The sequence below is a fragment of the Apteryx mantelli genome, chromosome 8 (assembly GCF_036417845.1).
Source record: "Apteryx mantelli isolate bAptMan1 chromosome 8, bAptMan1.hap1, whole genome shotgun sequence".
NCBI lineage: Eukaryota > Metazoa > Chordata > Aves > Apterygiformes > Apterygidae > Apteryx > Apteryx mantelli.
Genome location: NC_089985.1, coordinates 26,509,454 through 26,528,428, shown reverse-complemented (window position 1 = coordinate 26,528,428; position 18,975 = coordinate 26,509,454). Strand labels below are relative to the sequence as shown.

The window sequence follows — 18,975 nt, the reverse complement described above, 5'->3', positions numbered from 1 at the left end:
TTCTTAAAATTTCTATCTCTACTGTTCAAGGTCTTTTAGAGAGAACGCACACACTGTGTGAGCCTTATTTTAAATACTCTGAGGATTAATTGAAGAACCTGATGTAAGGAATGAGAGAGTGTGAGTAAAATAGCTGGCTTATATTTGTATCCTCAAATGTCAGTTCATTACCAAAGTTAGAAACCAGCTGATGTAGAAAACCCAGTATGTCCTCATTTAGACTACTTATTTCTTGAGAAACAAAAAAGAATTGCCTTGTGCGGCTTATTTTGCAGCATGCTTTGGGATGTGAAGTAAAGAGGGTTTTCTTTAGTGTGCAGTATACTTAATACTTGTTTATATGCATTTATTTAAAATCCAAAGCAGTGAAGATTCCCACTGCCATCAGCTGTCAGCACTCATATTCAATGCTTGCTCAAATTGTATTATTTGCCTATTTCTGTGAGCTTGATTATTCATTTGCCAGCATGTAAGTTAGGCAAAATGAAATAATCAGGAAAGTCTTGTCAACAGTTCCCTTTGCACAAAACTACACTTTTCCTGTGATTTTAGTGCTTGCAACTTAAGAGTTTGAGTTAGGAGCTTGGTGACTTCAATCTCCATTCACAAGACAGGTAGCAGTCATGTAAACTCTTCTATCATCATGCAGCCAGGATGCTCTAAGCTGCTTCTAGCATGAGACAGATGCGCAGTGCCTGGGACAGCCCGGCGCTGCTTACACCGCCTGCCAGTGCCAGCCGTGGGAGCTGTTTTGTGAAGTCATGACTTTTCTGCAGAAATGAGGCTGAGGTCACTAGCTCATTTGGTATGAACCCCCAAGTAGGTAGTAATGTACCACAATGCTAACCTTGTCTCATGTTGAACAGTAACGGTGTAATTTTGAGTGGTTTATCTTAGAAAGAAATTCTGTAAGTAACACATCCCACCAATTTGTACTCATCCAGGCTACTAAGGATGCTCAAAAGGTGGTAGCATTACAGTCTCTCTGAGCTGTGGCTGAGACACAGAAGGGAAGTTTGTAAAGCATTTGTGCAGAGAAACCAGGATGTGTTATTTGTTACTGTTTAATTTTCCTACTGCTGATGGCATGTCATCTACATAACATTTTTATACAATTAGAAAATCAAGGGAAATTTGGAAGTAGTAATTAAAAATGAGTTTAATACAAAAAAAGGGGAGGGGAATTGCTGGGGAGAATTGCCAAAATTTGTTTTAATCTGCATGGGCTAGATTTTATTCTTGGTGGGCCAGACTTAGTTGTTTGTGGGCTCTGTGAGTTGTATCTCACTGTAACAGAAGACCCATGGATATCTGTAAGTCTATTTGTGAAATAAGATATGATGCTTACGTGAGTACGAGCTGTAATCCGTCGCGGGGATTGCTGTTTCCATCTCCTCTTTGTGTGGTCCCTGCGGTGGCACAGCTGTGGTGCCCTTACTCAATCCTCCTTTCTACCATCCTGAACCTGAACGGGTCTTGTTTCAAAGAAAGCCAAGTGTCACTTGTAAGTTGATGAACTCATTTCAGAAATTAATTTTATGTGATTTTATCAATGCTTCCAGATCTGGTTGCTTAAAAGATTCCTCTGATTAAGTTATTTTATACTTCGAAAGTGTTTGCCGGGCTTTTTTGCCTTTTTTTTTTTTTTTTAATCTTACAAAATACATCCCGTTTGGTAGGAGGAGTAGAAATGTTTACAAGGAGGTCCCAAGAAACTCAGGTCATGAATCTTGCATTGAGCACTACTCGCTTGCAGCGCGGTACGGGAGGATTTGCAGCTCTCCTTGCGGGCAGCCTTTCCAACAAAGAAACGGCGAGAGCTGTGCCCTCTGGAGCCCTTCCCGCAGGTAAATACTGCCAGGAGGAGCCCGATCCTCCGGAGCTGCTTGTCCCCCCCTCCCCGCCATTCCCGGTGCGAGCAGACTTGCCGGGGTGCCCTTTCTAACGGCTGCGGTGCGAGGGGGGGACCCTCGCGCCGGGCCCTGTCAGCGCGCAGGTGGCAAATGGCTCCCGCGCGGCAGGCGCCGCGCCGCGGGCACCCGGCGGCAGCGAGGCGGCGCCGCGCTGCGCCTTTAAAACGGCCGCCATGACGCGGGCGGCGGTTGGTGCGGGCCGTGTGTGGCGCCGCGTCACGCGGGCCGGGAGCCAGGCGGGGCTGCTGCCCGGTGTCAAACTGAGCCGCCTCGGAGCGCCCCGCTGCCGGCGGGGGGGGGGCGGGAGCCGGGGGCTCCGCCGCTCCGGAGCCGCGGGTAGCAATGCTTTGGTTTAGTTGCTCGTAGGTAGGTTTTTCTGTCTTACTTTCCCCCCCTCCAGCCAAAAAATGACAATGTGGTGTAATGCTGCCTGGCGAATGGTTTCGGAGATGCTTGTAAAATGGTGAACGTGTGTCACACAGTCCCGAGGGAGCCGTGTCCTCGCCCGCGGGGCGGAGGGGGAGTGCTGGGCGCCGGCGCTGCCCCCGAAGTTGGGGCGGCTGCGTGGGGCCGCGGGCTTCGCCGACGACACCCGCGCACGAGCTCCGCGTCGCCTCGTCGTTTCGTTTCGCGGTGTCGAGGAGGACGTTTTGCAAATAGGTTGTGGCAGTTGTCATTTTGCAGTCACCTCAGGTGAACTAAGAAGTGGTTTGGAAGAATGCGTTGAGTTATTTGGTCAACAGCACTGGAAGAAACGCCTTTTGGGTTAGTTTGTAACTGTTGGTTTTGGTGTTTTAAATGCTGCTAATTGTATAATAAATGTGTTTTTGTTTTTTTGGTTTTTTTTGGTTTTTAACAGCAGTATTATTTGGCATCATCTATTTCTGCAAACTTTTAGCTGAAGATCATGATTTCCCTATTCTGTACTTTCCAGAGCTGTATGACGTTTCTGGCATCCATTAATGCTATAGCAAGAACATCCTGAGTCCTTGGTCAGTTCCTTGGTGCTCTGTGAAATAGGAATGACTTATTTAAGAACAACAGCAACAAAAGGCCTGGGTCATTTCTGCGTGTTCTATGAAGTTGTAAGAAAAGCTGTGTGGTGGAAATAATCCAGCACACTACAAGGAGGAAAACAAATTGGATTTTTTTTTTCTATGTTCATTGTACGGGCCTTTTCTCTACTGAATTCAGTATACCTATAGAAGAGGCTGTGTTAGTGCAGGAAGGATGGTCTTAGGGATAAGGTACTGACTTAGGCCTCAGGAGTTTGGGGCTCAATTTGTAACTCTGCTTACCAGCTTTAAGTGTGATTTGTGTATAAATCATTTTGCTCATCTGGACTTCAGCTTCCCCATTTATAAAACGGGATACGGATTTAAAAACCTCACCAGGGATAAGATCGTACATCTGTTTGTGATCCTTAGTATAACAGGGTGACTGGAGGTGCAATAAGCCCGCTTGGTATGTGCCTATATATGTATAGTAGGTCGGTCTTTCTCTCCCTCTCTCTCCCTGTGTAAATGTGAATATGCGGTTTAGGTAAAAAAGTTTTTAGTTTACTAAAGGATCAATATTAACTTTACCATCCTTGATTTTCAGGCATGAAGCATTTCTTGTGTTTGAAGCACAGTTCAGCTTTTCCTGTTTTATTAACTATTATCAGCCTTGCCAAGCTTCTGAGGAAAGCAGTCCATGACAGCACTTTTGTTCTCAGGTGGAAACATGCTTGTGTCTCTGTAGAATGCCCGTTTCTGTTACATTACGTTGCTGTTTTCATACTGCTGATAATTAAGTGCAGCTTTTTTTTTCTCCTTATTGATTAGTTGCTGAAGTAAAAGAAACCTCTGTCCTCCCCATGCTAACTGTTGACATGGAAAACAAGGAAAATGGCTCTCTGGATGTCAAAAAGTAAGTGAATCCGTAGTGTTTAGTTTTTGTAAACAGCACATGGAATTGGATTTTAGTTTTCCTTTGACTTAATGTGTTTGGCAAGGGTGGGCACCTCCATCTTTGCTTGTTTCAAAGTTTCCCTGTTCTCAATTACTTTTATTGTATTTCAACTTTGAAATAGAAGAGTCCTGGGCACTGAATTGATTAAAGGGGGGTATGTGGGAGGGCTGTATAGCAGTGGAGAGATGCAGAAGCTAGAAACTTAAGTTGGAGTGTCTCCTTTGACTTAGCCTTTCAACCAGAGAGTAAAGTGAGTAGTATTGCAAGTAATATTCCACCTCCACTCAGCTGCCTGCTGATATGAGGAAAGCTCCTTTCACCAGTCAGTTTGACTGGAGAGGTGAAACTCCTCAGGAAGGGTTTGCAAAGGGGAAGCAGCAAAGCAAATATTACCTAAGGAGTTTAAGGGTCTTTGTACTTCCAGCTAGCTTTGTACTTCAGCTTTTGCAGAAACAGTGCCAGGTGGGAAGAAATGTCCTGTGTGGAAGTCCCCTTCTCTCTGTCTTTTTCAAAGAGAGACAGATGCCTTTCCCTGGTGACTGCCCTGCCATCCAGAGCTAAGAAGTAGTAGCAGAAACGTATGTCTTTGGTGTCAGTTCTTCTCTGAAACAGGTATTCTAAACTGTTTGCTGAAGAAGTCCTAAACCGCTGGGTTTTTACTTCAGATACCTGGGGTAGAAATAAGACAAAGCTCCATGTGGTAAGCATTGCCCTATGATACTCTTCAGTGTGGTGGGCTGCTTGCTAATGGGTAGAAACTGTTTTTGGAGGAGTTTCTGTACCCCTGAAGATCAGCAGTTCTTAGATTAGGAGTAGCAATCCTGAGTAATCCTAAAACCCAAGAAGTGGGGCTCTGGTGTGTTTAAAAAAAAAAAAAAAAAAAAAAGGGGGGGGGCATTACAGGTCTGAGGGTTATAGATGCTGTGCTGATATATAACACAAAGAGAGGAACTGGAGAGTTCCTAGTATCTCCTCTTGGACTACAACACTTCTGCAAAGCTGTATCTTGTTCTTCTCCTTCAGATCTCTTTGCCATGAGCCTTACAAGAAAACTTGGCAATGCCTAGACCCCTGGGTGGTAGAGTAATATAAACAATAATAAAAATAATGGTTGCTTTAGGATGCTGATGAAGCACCTGATTATGACACAGCATCAAAAGATCTGATGACAGCCATTAAAATCGGTATGTTCCCCCTCCACTTGAGTCTTTTTGGTTACACCACACCAATATGGAATGCATTTGCCTAGTCAGTGAATATATGTAGATTATGCCATATATGTCCCTCAGAAGCCACCTTCAATTAGCAATCTTGCTTCTGCCATGGGGACTGCATGGGAGGGAAGCAGGGAAATAGTCAAAGCAAGGACAGCTTATATTTAATTATTTTCCCCTAAGGCTTAGGTGATAAAGCCTCAACTACTAATTGTGAAGGTGGCTTTTTAAAGCTAATGGGGATTGTAATTAAACTGAACTGAAGCTGTGGTTTCAAAATGAATGCATGCAATATGTATGTGCATATATCTACAAAGCAAGTATTTGGCACTTTCTTGAAGTGGTTATAAATAGCTTGGATAAAATCTGTTTGTTCACAGCTATATCCTATCAGGCCTTGCTGCTTCTGCCACATGATGGCAATAAAGACACAGGGACAGTGGTGAAAAGCAGACAAGCCAAATCTATTCATAATCAGTGTATCTGGTATCCGGTTGTACAGCCTAAGATGCCAGCCCTCTTAAGGTTTTACAGCATTCAGGATGTCTGGCATAAAGAGGTGCATGGTTAAGCCATGGCTCTTCTAAATTCAGTTTCCTTGTCTGAAGAGTAGAGCCATATGCAGCAACAAGGCAAGGAGGAGACTGTCAAAGTCTAGAAGCCAAAAGAGCATCTGTGTGCATAGATGGGTTAAATCCAGCCAGTTTCCAAAAGTCTGCCACATGCCCTTGAGTCTGCCCTTGCAGCTGTAGCTGTGGAAATTGGCTCCACTTGAGGTTCAGCATGATGCTATTCCTTGAGGCAGGAACTTGCAGTTATTTTCTGGGATTAGTCCATGGCAGAGCCTGTGAAGTCATTGCAGTTGGGCCTGGGATGTGGCTGGACCAGTCTGTGTATTCCCTTGTAGTAGGAGAAGAGCTACATGAAGAACCAATACACTTGAGGTAAAATACAAAATTGCAAAAAGGAGGGTTTGGGGCCATAATTAGCTTGAGATTAAAATGCTTTGGGAAGTAAGCAAAATAGAGTTTGGAGGGGTATTTTTTTACAGATTGAATCTTTTATTTGCTGTTTAGGAGAAATTAAATAAAATTCAACATCTTTAAGATTTATTATGCTTTTTTAATGCTGAGTTGTTGGGGTCTTTTTGTTTGTTCTTAATTTTAAGTAGGAGATGAGGCATTCAAAATGATAGTATGTGTCTTAGGAATGCATATCTTATGCAAAGATTTAAACATAATTCTTCAAACTCCACTTCAATAAGTATGTGTAGGTTTTGTGTGGTTCATAGCACATTTTACGTTTTAAGCCTCAGAATATGCGCGACACCAAAAATGGAAAGGCATTTTTTTAATTAAAAAAAAAAAAGTGCAGCTCTGATAAGGCCAGAGAGTCAGGTATTCGGTTCTGCAGAGTGTTACCTCTTTCTGTAATTGCAATCAGTGAAACAGTTCATGAAGTAAGGTATTACCTGATGAGTAAGAGTAAGAAACTCTGGTCCCCAGCTCTTTCCTCTTGAATATGTGTGTATTCTAGGGATAAATGGAAGTAACGGCTTTTAGAAGGCCAATTGCAGCATAAAGTGTGATATCTAGGTTGCCATATGAGTCTGTAGGGCAAGAATTTTGTTGCCGTATTCAAAGGTACCCTCCAAGAGTTAGGGGAGAAGTGAAAGTCACTGTGTTCATGAGTCCTCCGTCACAGGCTCAGCCAGTCATAAAAGTCGGGATGTTGTAGAAATGAAGTGACTTGAGGCACCATCTGTGATTCTGCTCCCTTCTCATCATGGCTGGTTGAAAGTGATGGGCCCTTGATTCACTCAGATATTTTGCTGAAAGACGTACTTAATTAGTCTTTTCTGAATCATAGTGACCTGCCATTATCGCTTTAGGGCAGCCATTTTCTAAGCCTAGCCAACTCGGAGGTGATGATAGTTGGAAAAGAAAAATTCAAAGGGCAGAAAGAAAGGTGCTGTCAGGAGAATATTACCTGTGTTTGTCCTCCAGCTGTTGCTGCTGAAAATCAAGGTCCTACATCTAAACTTCAGGGCCTGAAATGGGCAGGACCCTGACATCTGCCCTGGTGTGTACACATTTGTTATTTCATCATTAGCATTACAGTTAAGCATGCATGACAGTGGAAAATATCCAGGATGAACTTGAAGATGAAATGGGACTTCTAGTTGGAGAAGCATGTTCTAAAAGTTGTTTATTTTGAAAGATGTCTTGTTCCTCATGCCCCTAAATTGCTGCAGGAAGGGCAGTCAAGTTTCACTGTGTGTATTTCTCACCAAGAATTTGCAGATACATAAAGGTTATCTGAGATAGCAAAATGGCAGGTTGAAGATAAGGAATGCAGAATGAGCGTAAGAATAGCAATACAGATGATTGGTTGTTTCTGCTACTGTGGAAAGCAATTGCCTGAGGTCAATCACAGAAGGAATTCGTTCTGATTGTGTTTAACAGCTGTTTTCTGGGATTAATAGCTGTTTAAAAAGTCCATAGATTTGTCCAAAGATGAGTCCAAAAGCAATTTTGGAAGATGTTTTGTTTTGAGCTATTAGTGCAATCACTGGTGGTTCTGTTTTACAGTTTTACCTTGTAAAACTGGTTTCCAGTAGTTCCTACCAATGTCACAAAGTAGTACTATGTCATCTGGGAAAAGACTAAGCCACACACTGCTATTCTTTACAAGTATTTGGTGGCTGAAAACAGAGGTCTCAAAAGGCTGGGATTTGGTATCTCAGACATGGTAGTCTTTGTTGTCCAGCTTACAAAAGCAGCCCCTCCATAGACGAAGATCGTGACTGATTACGTTTGGCTGACGTGAAGATTCCTATACTTTCCTCTTTTCTGAAGAGAGAGGTATCTCAGTTGTCCCTTGTCAGGTCTTTGAAATGGAAGAGAACAGGAGTGGCTGTTCTGTCTCTTGCAGGATCTTGAAGGATACTTTTCCTGGGGAAATGGAAAGGGAGAGGATGTACATGCTTTGTCCACAAAGAAGCAACTGCACACAGTCTGCACATATTTAGTGATTACTCATCTGGATTTGCATTTTGCAGTTCAGTAGAGAACGGGAGACCTCCAGACCCTGCTGACTGGGCTGTTATTGATGTTGTGAATTACTTCAGAACAGCAGGATTTGAAGAACAAGCCAACGCTTTTCAAGAACAGGTAAATCTGTTAGGAAACATGCATTCACCCTTTAACTGCCATCACCTTCTTGCATTGCACATTTTTGCAATGGATCTGATTATTCGGCTAGAGTGTGGTAAGGTGTTGTGAAGGATCCTTGAAAATCACTGTTAGAGGGTGAAAATCCATGGGACTGCTGTGATCTTTTAGTAGCGATATTGCTCCACAAGATGTGGATAGTGGGATGAAAATGGAGTATGTGTTTAAAGCACTCATCTGAAGGCTGAAGAATCTAAACAAATTTTCTGGCTTGGTCTCAGACTATACAAGCCATTCAGTTCCACCATTTTGTTGTTTAAAATGGGGATGGTAATTCCCTTCTTCCCAAGTGCACTGTGCAAATACACTCATGAGTTTATAAAATCCTGGGATCCTAAGCAGTTTGCTTTTGAAGACCTAGGATGAAAAAGGGCTGCTATGTCCCATTGTCTTGACAGTGCAAGCAAACAGGGAAAGGGGAAGTTGACGATAAGGGGGAAATATCTTTCCTTGCACAGGAGCAGCATGTTTGCAGGACTCTCAGTTTGAGAAAAAGGTCGGGTCTTCCTTTTTGGGGCTTGTGGGAGGGAGGCAAAAGACACTGTTGGTGCTTTTAAGCCTGAGTAAGATCTGGAGAGTCTGTTTCTTGCAGCATTTCTATGAGCTGAGGATAAATTGTGAACTGGAGAATGCAGCCCTCTCTTCTGTGAAAAATTTCCCCCATCTGCCTTTACATGACACAGTAAAGTTACCAGAGAAAAGTCAATTAAAGGGGCAGCAATGGACTCCCTTCGACAGAAAGTGATGGCTGATATACAGCGTTTTTCCACAAGTTGCTGCTTCAAGTGTAGCCTTTGTGGTGCTGACCCCAGGGATAGCTTTAACAGCCCACGTGCATGAGTGTGGTCTCTGTTTTTCTCAGTGTAACAAATGTGGTCTCTGTTATAGCTGATCCTAATGGATGGATTTTTCTGGCAGTTTCGGTCAGCAAGGAGCTTAACAATTGTATGGCTCCTTGCGACTGGCCTACCAGCCCATGGGTAAGGTATGTTAGTGGGGCAGGATGGAGAAGTTTGCTTACTTGGCCTACAGTGCATCTCTTCCACAGAGAAGGAGCTTACATCTCCAGATCCTTCACTCCAGCATCTTCTCTAAGTCCGTAGATTTGCGTGTGAGAACCAGGAAATTAGTTGCCAACGCTTGTATTTTGTTACCAAAATAGGTGGCCTGACCTTTCAAGGTGCTGAGCCAGGGCAAGTTATTGGCAGCTCTGCAGGAAAACGGTGCATCCAAAGTGAAATAAAGTTAGCGCCTTGGTCAGGTTAATCTTGCTGACCTTCAGCACCTGGACAGTGAAACTAGATCTGATTGTAACTGATGAGTGTAACACAGTATCTAAATTTAGCCCTTTGTCCTAGGGGGTGAAAAACCTGTTGTTGGGTAATTCTCTGGAAGGCTGAGAAGAAGCTCTTCCTGCAGCTGCTGCTAATTTTTCAGAATTTGAAGATGGGTAAACAAACAAAAAATAGTCTAAGTATATTCATTTCTTAATACCAGCATTCATGTCTCTTCAACAACACCGGAAGAGTGCCTTAAGGAAAAACACAGGCCAAAAAATTGAGGACTCTGGGTTTTTTCCCTTACGCTGACAGATGCCTCTGACTTTCGTCAAATATCTTAACCTCTCTACACCTCAGCTGGCTTGTCAATAATACTGCAGTAATTACTACTGATATTGCAGCAGAAAGGTGAGGCTAGCACATGAGTTTTGGCAAAGCAATTTGCAACAGCCTGATGGAAGGCAGCATAGAAGTGGAGCATACAGGTTTTATTAGTATTCTGCAGTGAGGGCTAGTGGCTTTGGGAGGGAAGCTGAAGTAAGCTTCTTTTTAGCAATGTGTTGCCAGGGCTCTGCTAGGAAAGGTAGGCAGTAAACTGCCACACGCAGAAATGTGGCTGAGCTTCCACTGCCAATGTCACTTGATACAAGAACTTTGGAGAGAGAGGCTGACAGTTGCCACCAAAATATGGCCAGATGTGAGCCAGACACTCCTCACAGCAGAAGTTATTGCCACTTCTTTCACCCTCCATTCCGTCAGTGGCATTGGGAGCAGCTAGTGCCTGGTTCTCCATCCCAGCTCTGCCCAATCCTTCCCCGTCTGCACCAGGAACAGCCCAAACTGAAACCCTGTCCCCAACCTCTTACTAGTCATCTTCTCTATTTCCTCTACACTGCTTAGAAGCCACTAGCTTTAGCTCTGTGTACTTCCGATTAATGTTATCAGAATCTCACAGAGCCTCCGGATGTGGCAATTCTGGTTCACTTTGAATCCCTAGCCACCCTCTGTGTATGGAGTCACAGAGCATGCAGCTGAAGCTGTGGCCATGTCTGAATTTCCCTACCGTTTCTTCAGCAGCTTGCCTGGGCTTCAGAAACTTAAATTCATTTGATCTGCTACTCCCCCAATGCGCACTGGAAGGTGAATGAGATTGTAAATAGCAAGGGGAAGTATCCCATTTCATCTACAACATGGTGGGAAATTGTTTTCCGCTGAACTGCTTCAGCAGGGGTAGCAGAATGGTTTCCTTGTTGTCCAGAATGCAGTCATGAGATCTATTGTTACATTCAGCATTTACATAACAGTAACTAAGTCTACACTTTCTTTTAATAAATGCTGAATAAATATGTACTCTTTCCCCCAAAGCAAATAGCTCAATGATCTTGTAAGACCTGAATATCTCTTACTTAGAGGAAACATTTTAAGGACTATAGAATGTTTTTTAAAACTGTATTGTAAATGCTGGTAGGTGATAATGATGATTATATTTCCTTCTTGGAGTTCCACTGATGTCAGCAAGACCAAAGATCTGTCTGATGAAAACAGATTCAACTAAAAGAAGATACCGCCCAGTTATGAAAACCAAAACATCAGCAAGTGAGACTTTCCAGCTGAGCCAAGGAGCTGAGGATACAGGACAACTGAAGAGAGAGGCAGAACAGATGAGGGTGTGAACACCTTCAAAGAACTGTTGTCTGCCAAGTACATTGCCGAGGTTTCTGTAGCAGCCCTGGGAGCACGCGGGGCTGCGGCTCACTCCAAGACTGAAGCCATTTGTTTTGCCTCGAGACATGCTAGCATTTCTGCCGGCACAGCTTCTTAACCAGTAGCATTGCAGTATGTCAGTGAGCCAAAGGAATCTATCAGTGGTTCACTGGCCTCACTGTCATGTCACAGAAGCTCCCTGCCAATGGTTACCCTCAGCGAGCAGGAAAGCTGGAGTTGTACACTGTCTGGTGTCTGCTGCCGCCTTCTAGCAGAGCCGCAGCCTAGGGGAGCGCAGGCACTGAGGCCATCCTGGCACTATGGGGAATTAGTATAAGGCTCTAGGAGTGCCTTTGCAGATGATATTAAAAGGGCATACTGAAAGCTGTCATTGAAGTTGCATCCTGACAAAAATGCAGAAAACAGAAGTAGCAGAGAAGAAATTCACAGAAGTCACCAAAGCATATGAAGCCTTATCTGATGCCAAAAATATGGAATGACTATGACAAATCTATGGAAGCAAGTTTAAGTGGAAAAGCAAAAAGATCTGGAAGTAAAGGTGGAAAAAAAAAAAAGGTAGAGCTTATGATAGACACAAAGATGTAACACACTTGAATTCTGAATTCGTACTCAGTCGTCCCCACCCAGACATGTTTAGAGAATCAGTCTTCTGTTCAGTGAAAGCCTTAGATGACCTAGTTCCTAACACTTCTAGAATACATGGGGAACCCTGTGGAGGAAGAAGAAAGGAAAGGAATAGATATTCTTTTCCTATTTTTGGAGTTTCTCCCATTCCTCCCATTCCAGGCCCTGGATTTACTTTGGTTCCCACCAAGCTGGAGGCTGTTCTTCATCCTTCATTCCATCACTGAACAGCAGCGGAAGAGGCAACTTTAGATCAGTCATAAGAATGAGCAAAACAGTCAATGGTGTCAGAATTCCCACAAAAAGAATTGTGACAAATGGAAGAGAGAGAATAGAAACTGTTTCTAACTATTAACATTCTCAACAGTAATTGGAAGGAGGCACCTGCTATAATTGGGTAAAACATTATTGAAAATATTTTTTTAGAAATGCTAAGTTATGTTGTGCTCCACTTGAGGGATTAACAGTCATATCTGATAAGACTTTAAAGAAATTCCACTTTCAGTTGATCTTTGACTGTATTATGGGGTTTTTTTTTCATGCACTTTGTATTTATAAATTTTATCAAATGATAGAGATCAGTCTGGGCAAATTAATGCTAGACTGTAATAAGTCTTCCTTATATTAGGTGATCTGTGACATTTGCAAGACAGCATTTAATATTTGTAAGGAAGATACTGCAGTGGGATAAATTGATGTGGGATGTTTTTATGTAATGCTTATAAAAATAGTATAATTATAATATTATAATATAATGCATATAAAAATACAAAATTTGGCAATGTAGTTTGATAGTTGGCTATATTGCAATGGACAACAACCATATATGCAAGCAGCTGAACCAGTTGTTGGCTATTGCTATCAAATTCAAAATTGTGTTTCCATGTTTTATTAAAAAGTTAAAAAAAAAAAAAAAAAAAAGGCAACAAGATGAAGTCCAGTGCAGGAGAACACCATAAGACTACATACTTTTTTGGGCTGTGGTGACCTTGGGAGGTATGGCTGTGTTGTGACACACCAGTCATGCACTGTTCTGTAGGTGTGGTTCATGTTTTCTGGATAGTGTAGTGTGATTGAACTGCAGAACTGTGCAAAGAGAAGGACAGTGCCATGTCTTAAAATAGAGGTGGCAGCTGAGAAATGTCTGTTTTTTCTCTTGCTTTTTGACCTTGGAAAAATCACTTACAGTTAATTTGCAACAGTGTGACAAGGTTTTGAGGTGGAAAACCCCCCAAAGCTGACAAGATTTCTAGTCTAAGTAGGTCAGAAAGCCAGGGTCTGAGAGAAAAAGTGTATTATCAATGATTTAAAGGTGGGAAATTTAAGCACAAACAGGTAGGGGGTGTTGAGACCCACGCTGAGAAGCCATTCTTTTTAGCCTCTTTCATTGTCAGTGGAGGAAGAGAAGTTCCTCCAGTGGGTTAAGTTCCACAATCAGGCTCTTTGAAAATTTCTGATTGCAGGAGTCTCTTTTTTCCCCAAGGAGGCATATGAAGGGTAGCCTTTTAAAGTAGGCACCTAAAGTTGTTAGCAGATAACGACAAGACTAGTCCAAACTTGCACGTTGCTGTCAATGGTAATTCTTCTGATAGGCAGTTCACTGCCTTCTCCCTAAGAACACTTTTACCTTTATGATGGATAATTAGGCAATCTGTACATGTACCTATTAATTTGAAACAGATTTAAAAGGAGAGAATTTTGAAGTGAGGCAGCTTTGGGTTTTGTGCTTGACTAAATAGTATTTGTGCCTTAGTCAGCACAGATGAGCACTTGAAAAACAGACTACTAGCAGAATTTAACAATTAAAGCATTAAGTTTCAGAAAAATAAATGCTACTTTTTCTTTTTTCATTGATCCTCTGTAGTAATCTTCCATTTGTTGCATTACTGTTCTCACCTGTTAATTTCTACATTGTCTTCATCAATTCTTTAATTCTTCTTATAGGAAATTGATGGCAAATCATTACTGTTGATGACAAGAAATGATGTACTGACTGGACTTTCATTAAAACTGGGGCCTGCGCTGAAAATCTATGAATATCACGTAAAACCTCTACAGACACAACATCTAAAGAACAACTCTTTATAGCGAATTGTCTAATTGGGGTCATGTTGTGCCTCAAACAATAAATAAGCAATTTGGTTTCATGTGATGGAACTTTGTAAAGAGAGAATATATCTATTAAGAATTTAAACCAAATTACAATGATATATATCCTATTGGATAGAGTTGGCAATATACTATATACTAAGTCTGAACTGAGAGAGGTGGTGTGTATTTTTTACATGGTGCATAACAATTTTCTCTTTTAGGATTTGTCAGTGAGCGTGTTGAGATAGCTACATCACTGTATCCAGAACAAAAGGGAAGTATGGTCATTCTCGTTTTTGAGCCAGACATGTTCTTGTTTTCATGAATTAGAATACCAAAAAGAGAACAAAAATAAAGTTTACATGCATCTTTGGGAGAGAGAAACGAATAAAAGTATGTTCTGGTGTACATTAAAGACCTACTGAAATTATTACTACTTATAATTTTGGGATGGGACTGAGACTTGCCAACTCACCCTTTTTTGCAGAGGGTCCTATTTTTGACCTTATTAAGGTTTACTTGTGGTATGCTGCAATGTTTAAAGCTGTACATACAACTAACATAACCCCTTCGATAGCAGAAGGTGTTGCTGACAGGTGAAACTGGGTTGTGTATTTTTTGCTGTCCTTTAAATTTTCAGCTTGTTTTCACCTGTTTTTAATAGTAGTTCTATGTAAAGTATAGTTGGTTTTTAAAAGTTTGTGTTGCTTTGCAAAACAAAAAACTTCATTTTATTCTTTTTTTAATTTATAACTGTTTTCTAACATTATGCAGAAATTTGTAAAAAGTAAAATTCTGCACATTTTTAATATTATTGTCTGTCATGGTGTTGTAACGGTTGATTTTTTTGATGCTTTACTTACAGTTTGAATACTTGTTTTAAAAAAACTGAAAGAAGCTGTCTTGTCACCATACATCTCTGTTAAAAGAGAGTCTTGTTCAGTCTGTTTGTACCAGTTCCCTATTTGATAGGTTGCTTGCTATATCCCAATAAAACATTGCTTATGTTTGGATTCAGTTTACTTAACAGCTTTTTTTGCTTTCCCTGTTTCTTTGTTGCAGAGTATCAGGGGCTCCTTTTTTTTTCTCCTCCATTTTCCCATTAAAAAGATACCCAAAACTACTTAATATCCTATGTTCTTGTGGTTATTTCTAACACCCTCTGCCAAGAATTTAAAGATTCAATTGTTTTTGCTTTTGCTTAGGCAGTGCTGAAGGTGAGAATCTGAAGCCCTGGTCACAGTTTGCCAGTAACACCTGTGCTTCTCTTACCCCCCTCTAGAGCTCCCAGTGGTGGAGAGGTCCTGTGCTGGCCCTGGTACAGCAGGGTGAATTACCCCGGAGCGCCTGGGAGGTATCCCACAGTGCTGAGCGCTGTCCAGGCTCACCGTCATCTCTGGCCCAGAGAGCTTTGTGATGACCCCTGAAACTGCGGCACGGGGTTGCATCAGTGAAGCTAAGCAGAGGAACTGGGAAGTAGCAAACAAGCAGAAGAGTGTGGTGAATGTGGAAATGGGGTGGGAGGAGATGGTGAGGGGATGTAGCTAAGAAGGGAGAAGATAAGAGAGTGCAGCACGGTCAGCCAAGTGGGGACAAAGCGACAGGATTCAGTGAGAGGAAGCAGAAGCTCCTGTGATCCTGCCTGGTGGTGCCTTCACTGCTGGCTTGGCCAAGTGCAAGGAGGCTGTGGATGCCACAGTGCTAGGGGAATTGCTTATGATTTCTTGTGTTGAGGTCTGAGAGGGGATAAAACCACATTAATAGCTGGGCTGTAGGTAAAGCTTACAGTGAGCTGCATAATACATAAACTATACATCAGTATGCTTTTTTGTATCGTTTCTAAACTTTACTGTATGCTGTTTTCTTGTATAGCTTCTAAACTTTACACTGTACTGTACACTGTATTTGGAATTTAAGACACATGGTAGGAGGCAGGGATGTATTCACCGCTTTTCTCTCTGTCCCTTGTACTGTATTCGTTTTTAGGTATTGGTCTGTTAGCAGCGGATTTGTATGTCATAGTCTGTATTCTGCTTACAACTTTTTTATTTATAGTTTGGTAGCGTCCAGGGATACCTGCTGGGAGCAGGGATCTTCTGGAAGGCTTGAATCAAATAGAGAGCATCGTCCTTGCCTGGGGAGTTTGCAGGTACAGTCTGTATCTGGCTAGGTACAGGCTGCAATCGGAAAATTGTACATGAAAATCCTAAATATTTTAATATAGAACTAGATCTGTTTATGAAGAGGATTATGTGAAGCAGCTGCCTGCAGCAGTCAGTAGATCCCTACCAGCCCTGTATTCCTGGCATTGTTGGAGTAGATTACTTAGTACTGCATTACTGAAAGATGAATTGAATAGTCTCTTTTTCTCCATTTGCATTTGGGGTGGTAGAGGCACATTTTGTAAATCTGTGAATGATACAGAATTATAAATAAAATGTATTTATTCCATCAGGAAGTAAAAACCTGCACTGTATAGCCATGAGGGCTCATTTGGTAATTACTGAGCACTGCACTTTCTTTTACCATGTTTTAATGAGCAAATGAATTGGATTCAGAAACATCCAGATTGTATTCCTCTTTTGATCAACACCGCTAACTGGTTCATAGAAGTAGAGGCATAACAGAAGGCTCAGTGTAAGCCTGAAAGGGAATTTGGAGGATGTTATGCAGACAGAAGCAATTTTTTTTTTTGCTGTCTCTGATCTTCATTGTGGTTTCCTACTTTTATCTGAGCTTTCTAATGCTGCCATTCTCTTTGTGCAGGTGACCATCCTGGTTTTGTCTGTTACATTCTCCTTGCTGCTTCTGGAAAAAAAAAATCTTTTTAAAACAGATTGAATATTTTGAAAGAGGAAGTCAAAGCCAGGTTATTTTTAGCTACCATTCCTCTTGCAGAAAACACAGCTGCTGTTGAGATGAGGAAGCGATTGATGGGCTTTACTGGATACTATGTCAATGCTGCAGTTCTGATATGCACAGAGGCATACAGGACTCCAATTTAAAACATGCCCTTAACACTGCAGCTAGAAGATTGCCTTTTCCTTAAAAGCCATCCCTGTGTTTTAGGTGGTGTTTAAGCGGCCCAGCTGATACTGGGTGTGAGAGTGAGGACAGTCCCAGTACTGTAGGTCTCCTCATTTTCACACTGAATGAGCACTTCAGAGAGTGGCCTCCCCTCTCCTGGAGCAATGGCTGGAGGCAGCTTTATGGAGCAAAGCAGCTGTAAACTCCCCTGACCTGCTGCAAGTCAGCACAAGAGCAGAGACATGTGCTGCAGCCAAGGTCCTCCCATTCCCCCTCCCCCCCCCTTGCCCCTCTCCTAATATCACTAGTACTTGTCTATCTGAATCTGTATAACATCTTTCAAATTGATTCAAAAGCTCTATGGTATCCCTTTTTGTGGTACAATAGGTGTGAAAGATGCATTGGTATTGCTCCTCAGTGCTGATGGAAGTAGTTTGCTGTCCTCTCCAATTGTGGATGCACAATGCATAACATGTTCTCTTTGTGTCCAAATATAGCGCTAAGTACCCCAGATTAAGCATATATAAGGCAACTGGTAGCAAGGCATGAAGGCTGCGGTTGTGCCTGTCCAGCAAGGTCACTCTCTCAACCCAAAGAAAACTGTTCTCTGCTTGCTGATCTTTCTCATGCCTGTATTTATAGTTGTTCTCTTTAAAACAGTTTACTTTAATGTGCACATTGTTTTATCAATTTGTAGAAAGTTCTCTGTTCTTATAATTACAGGATAAGCAGCTGTAGGGAAGGGAGTATCACCCATGCATCACTCCTGGTTAGGAAGGACCCAGGAAATGTCACATTGGGCCCTCACTGTCAGTATTTACTTGCTAAATTAACTCTTCTTTTGCCGCTTTTTTCAATATGTTCAGCTTCTACCAAGTCTCTCACTTCCTCTTCTTTTTAAAAATCAGCATTTAACTGGATCTTCAACACTCTTTCCCTTTCTCCTGACATGCTCAAATTACAATTGTAGTTATTTGAAAAGCAGAAGGCCCTTTTTTATGTGAGCATGGGAGAAGCTACAAAGCTGGTTAATGTTTCCCATTTTTATGGCAATATTGTCTTACATAGCCCTAAACGATCAAAAATGTGAAGGCTGCAATTGAGCAGGAACAGAAAAACATCTCAGTTTGTGTCCATTCTGGTTCTTGAATTCCAAGTCAGAACAGCAGTTCCTTCCCTTCCAGCAGTGGGTTTTGGCCCAAAAGATGTGTGGAAAATACAGTGACTCTCACAGTGTGAGTGAAAATTGTAGCCATCCCTGGCTCAGTAGAAGGCAGGATGACCAGTGGAGTCTGCTCTGCCCTTTCACCTCCAGCTCAGGGGAAATTATGTGGGCAATGGATTGGCATTGCTTCATCTAGCAGAGAACTAGAGGACTCAGTGCTTGGAGATGTCAGCCGGGAAAGTCTATCCATTTCTCACTCCATCACACCGAAGGCCTCCGCACACTTTCCCCTCTGCATCCAGCCTGCATAGTTGCAAGAGCAGCTTCCCCCAAGGGTTTCAGAGAGCAACAGCTGATTAACCCACTGCAAGGGCAGTCTCCATTGGAATAACAGGCAGACTGCTTTAGTAAGTAGATTTTATTTCTGTCAGGAAAAGCTGCATTTTGTTTAATGTGCTAATATGAAAAGATCATTAAATTCTTTTTTTGCTTAACCCCTGTAATTAGGAAAGTGTTGGACCTAGTGATGTTCCTTTGGATCCCAGCTGTGTGCTCAACTTAGCCCCAGAATAACATTAGCTGATAGATACTGTAAACTTGGGGGGCACGACCATAACATCAAATATCTGGAGAGCCCAACACTACTGAAGGCTGCTGGTGAGTGCTGTTGTATTTATATGCTGCATTCATGAGAGTATTTGCTAAAGGAACAATCAGCAGTTACAACTGCCTTATTAGCAGGTCAGCTGA

At 42.1% G+C, this 18,975-nt stretch overlaps 1 protein-coding gene across 4 annotated transcripts; it reads left to right on the top strand.

Annotated features, from left to right (window-relative positions):
* The first annotated feature begins 1,776 nt into the window (after nt 1-1,776).
* SAMD13 (sterile alpha motif domain containing 13) lies at nt 1,777-15,046 on the top strand. Of its 4 annotated transcripts, none has more exons than XM_013961417.2 (5): nt 1,792-1,847; nt 3,516-3,630; nt 3,740-3,824; nt 8,142-8,253; nt 13,887-15,046. In XM_013961417.2, exons 2-5 carry the CDS (start codon nt 3,609-3,611, stop codon nt 14,028-14,030), a joined length of 363 nt encoding a protein of 120 aa, XP_013816871.1. In that variant the 5' UTR covers nt 1,792-1,847; nt 3,516-3,608; the 3' UTR covers nt 14,031-15,046. The 4 variants fall into 4 exon arrangements, with proteins under 4 accessions (XP_013816875.1, XP_013816871.1, XP_013816872.1 ...); XM_013961418.2 differs by lacking the exon at nt 1,792-1,847 and adding an exon at nt 2,147-2,279; XM_013961421.2 differs by lacking the exon at nt 3,516-3,630 and having other exon boundaries at nt 1,777-1,847.
* Nucleotides 15,047-18,975: the final 3,929 nt, after the last annotated feature.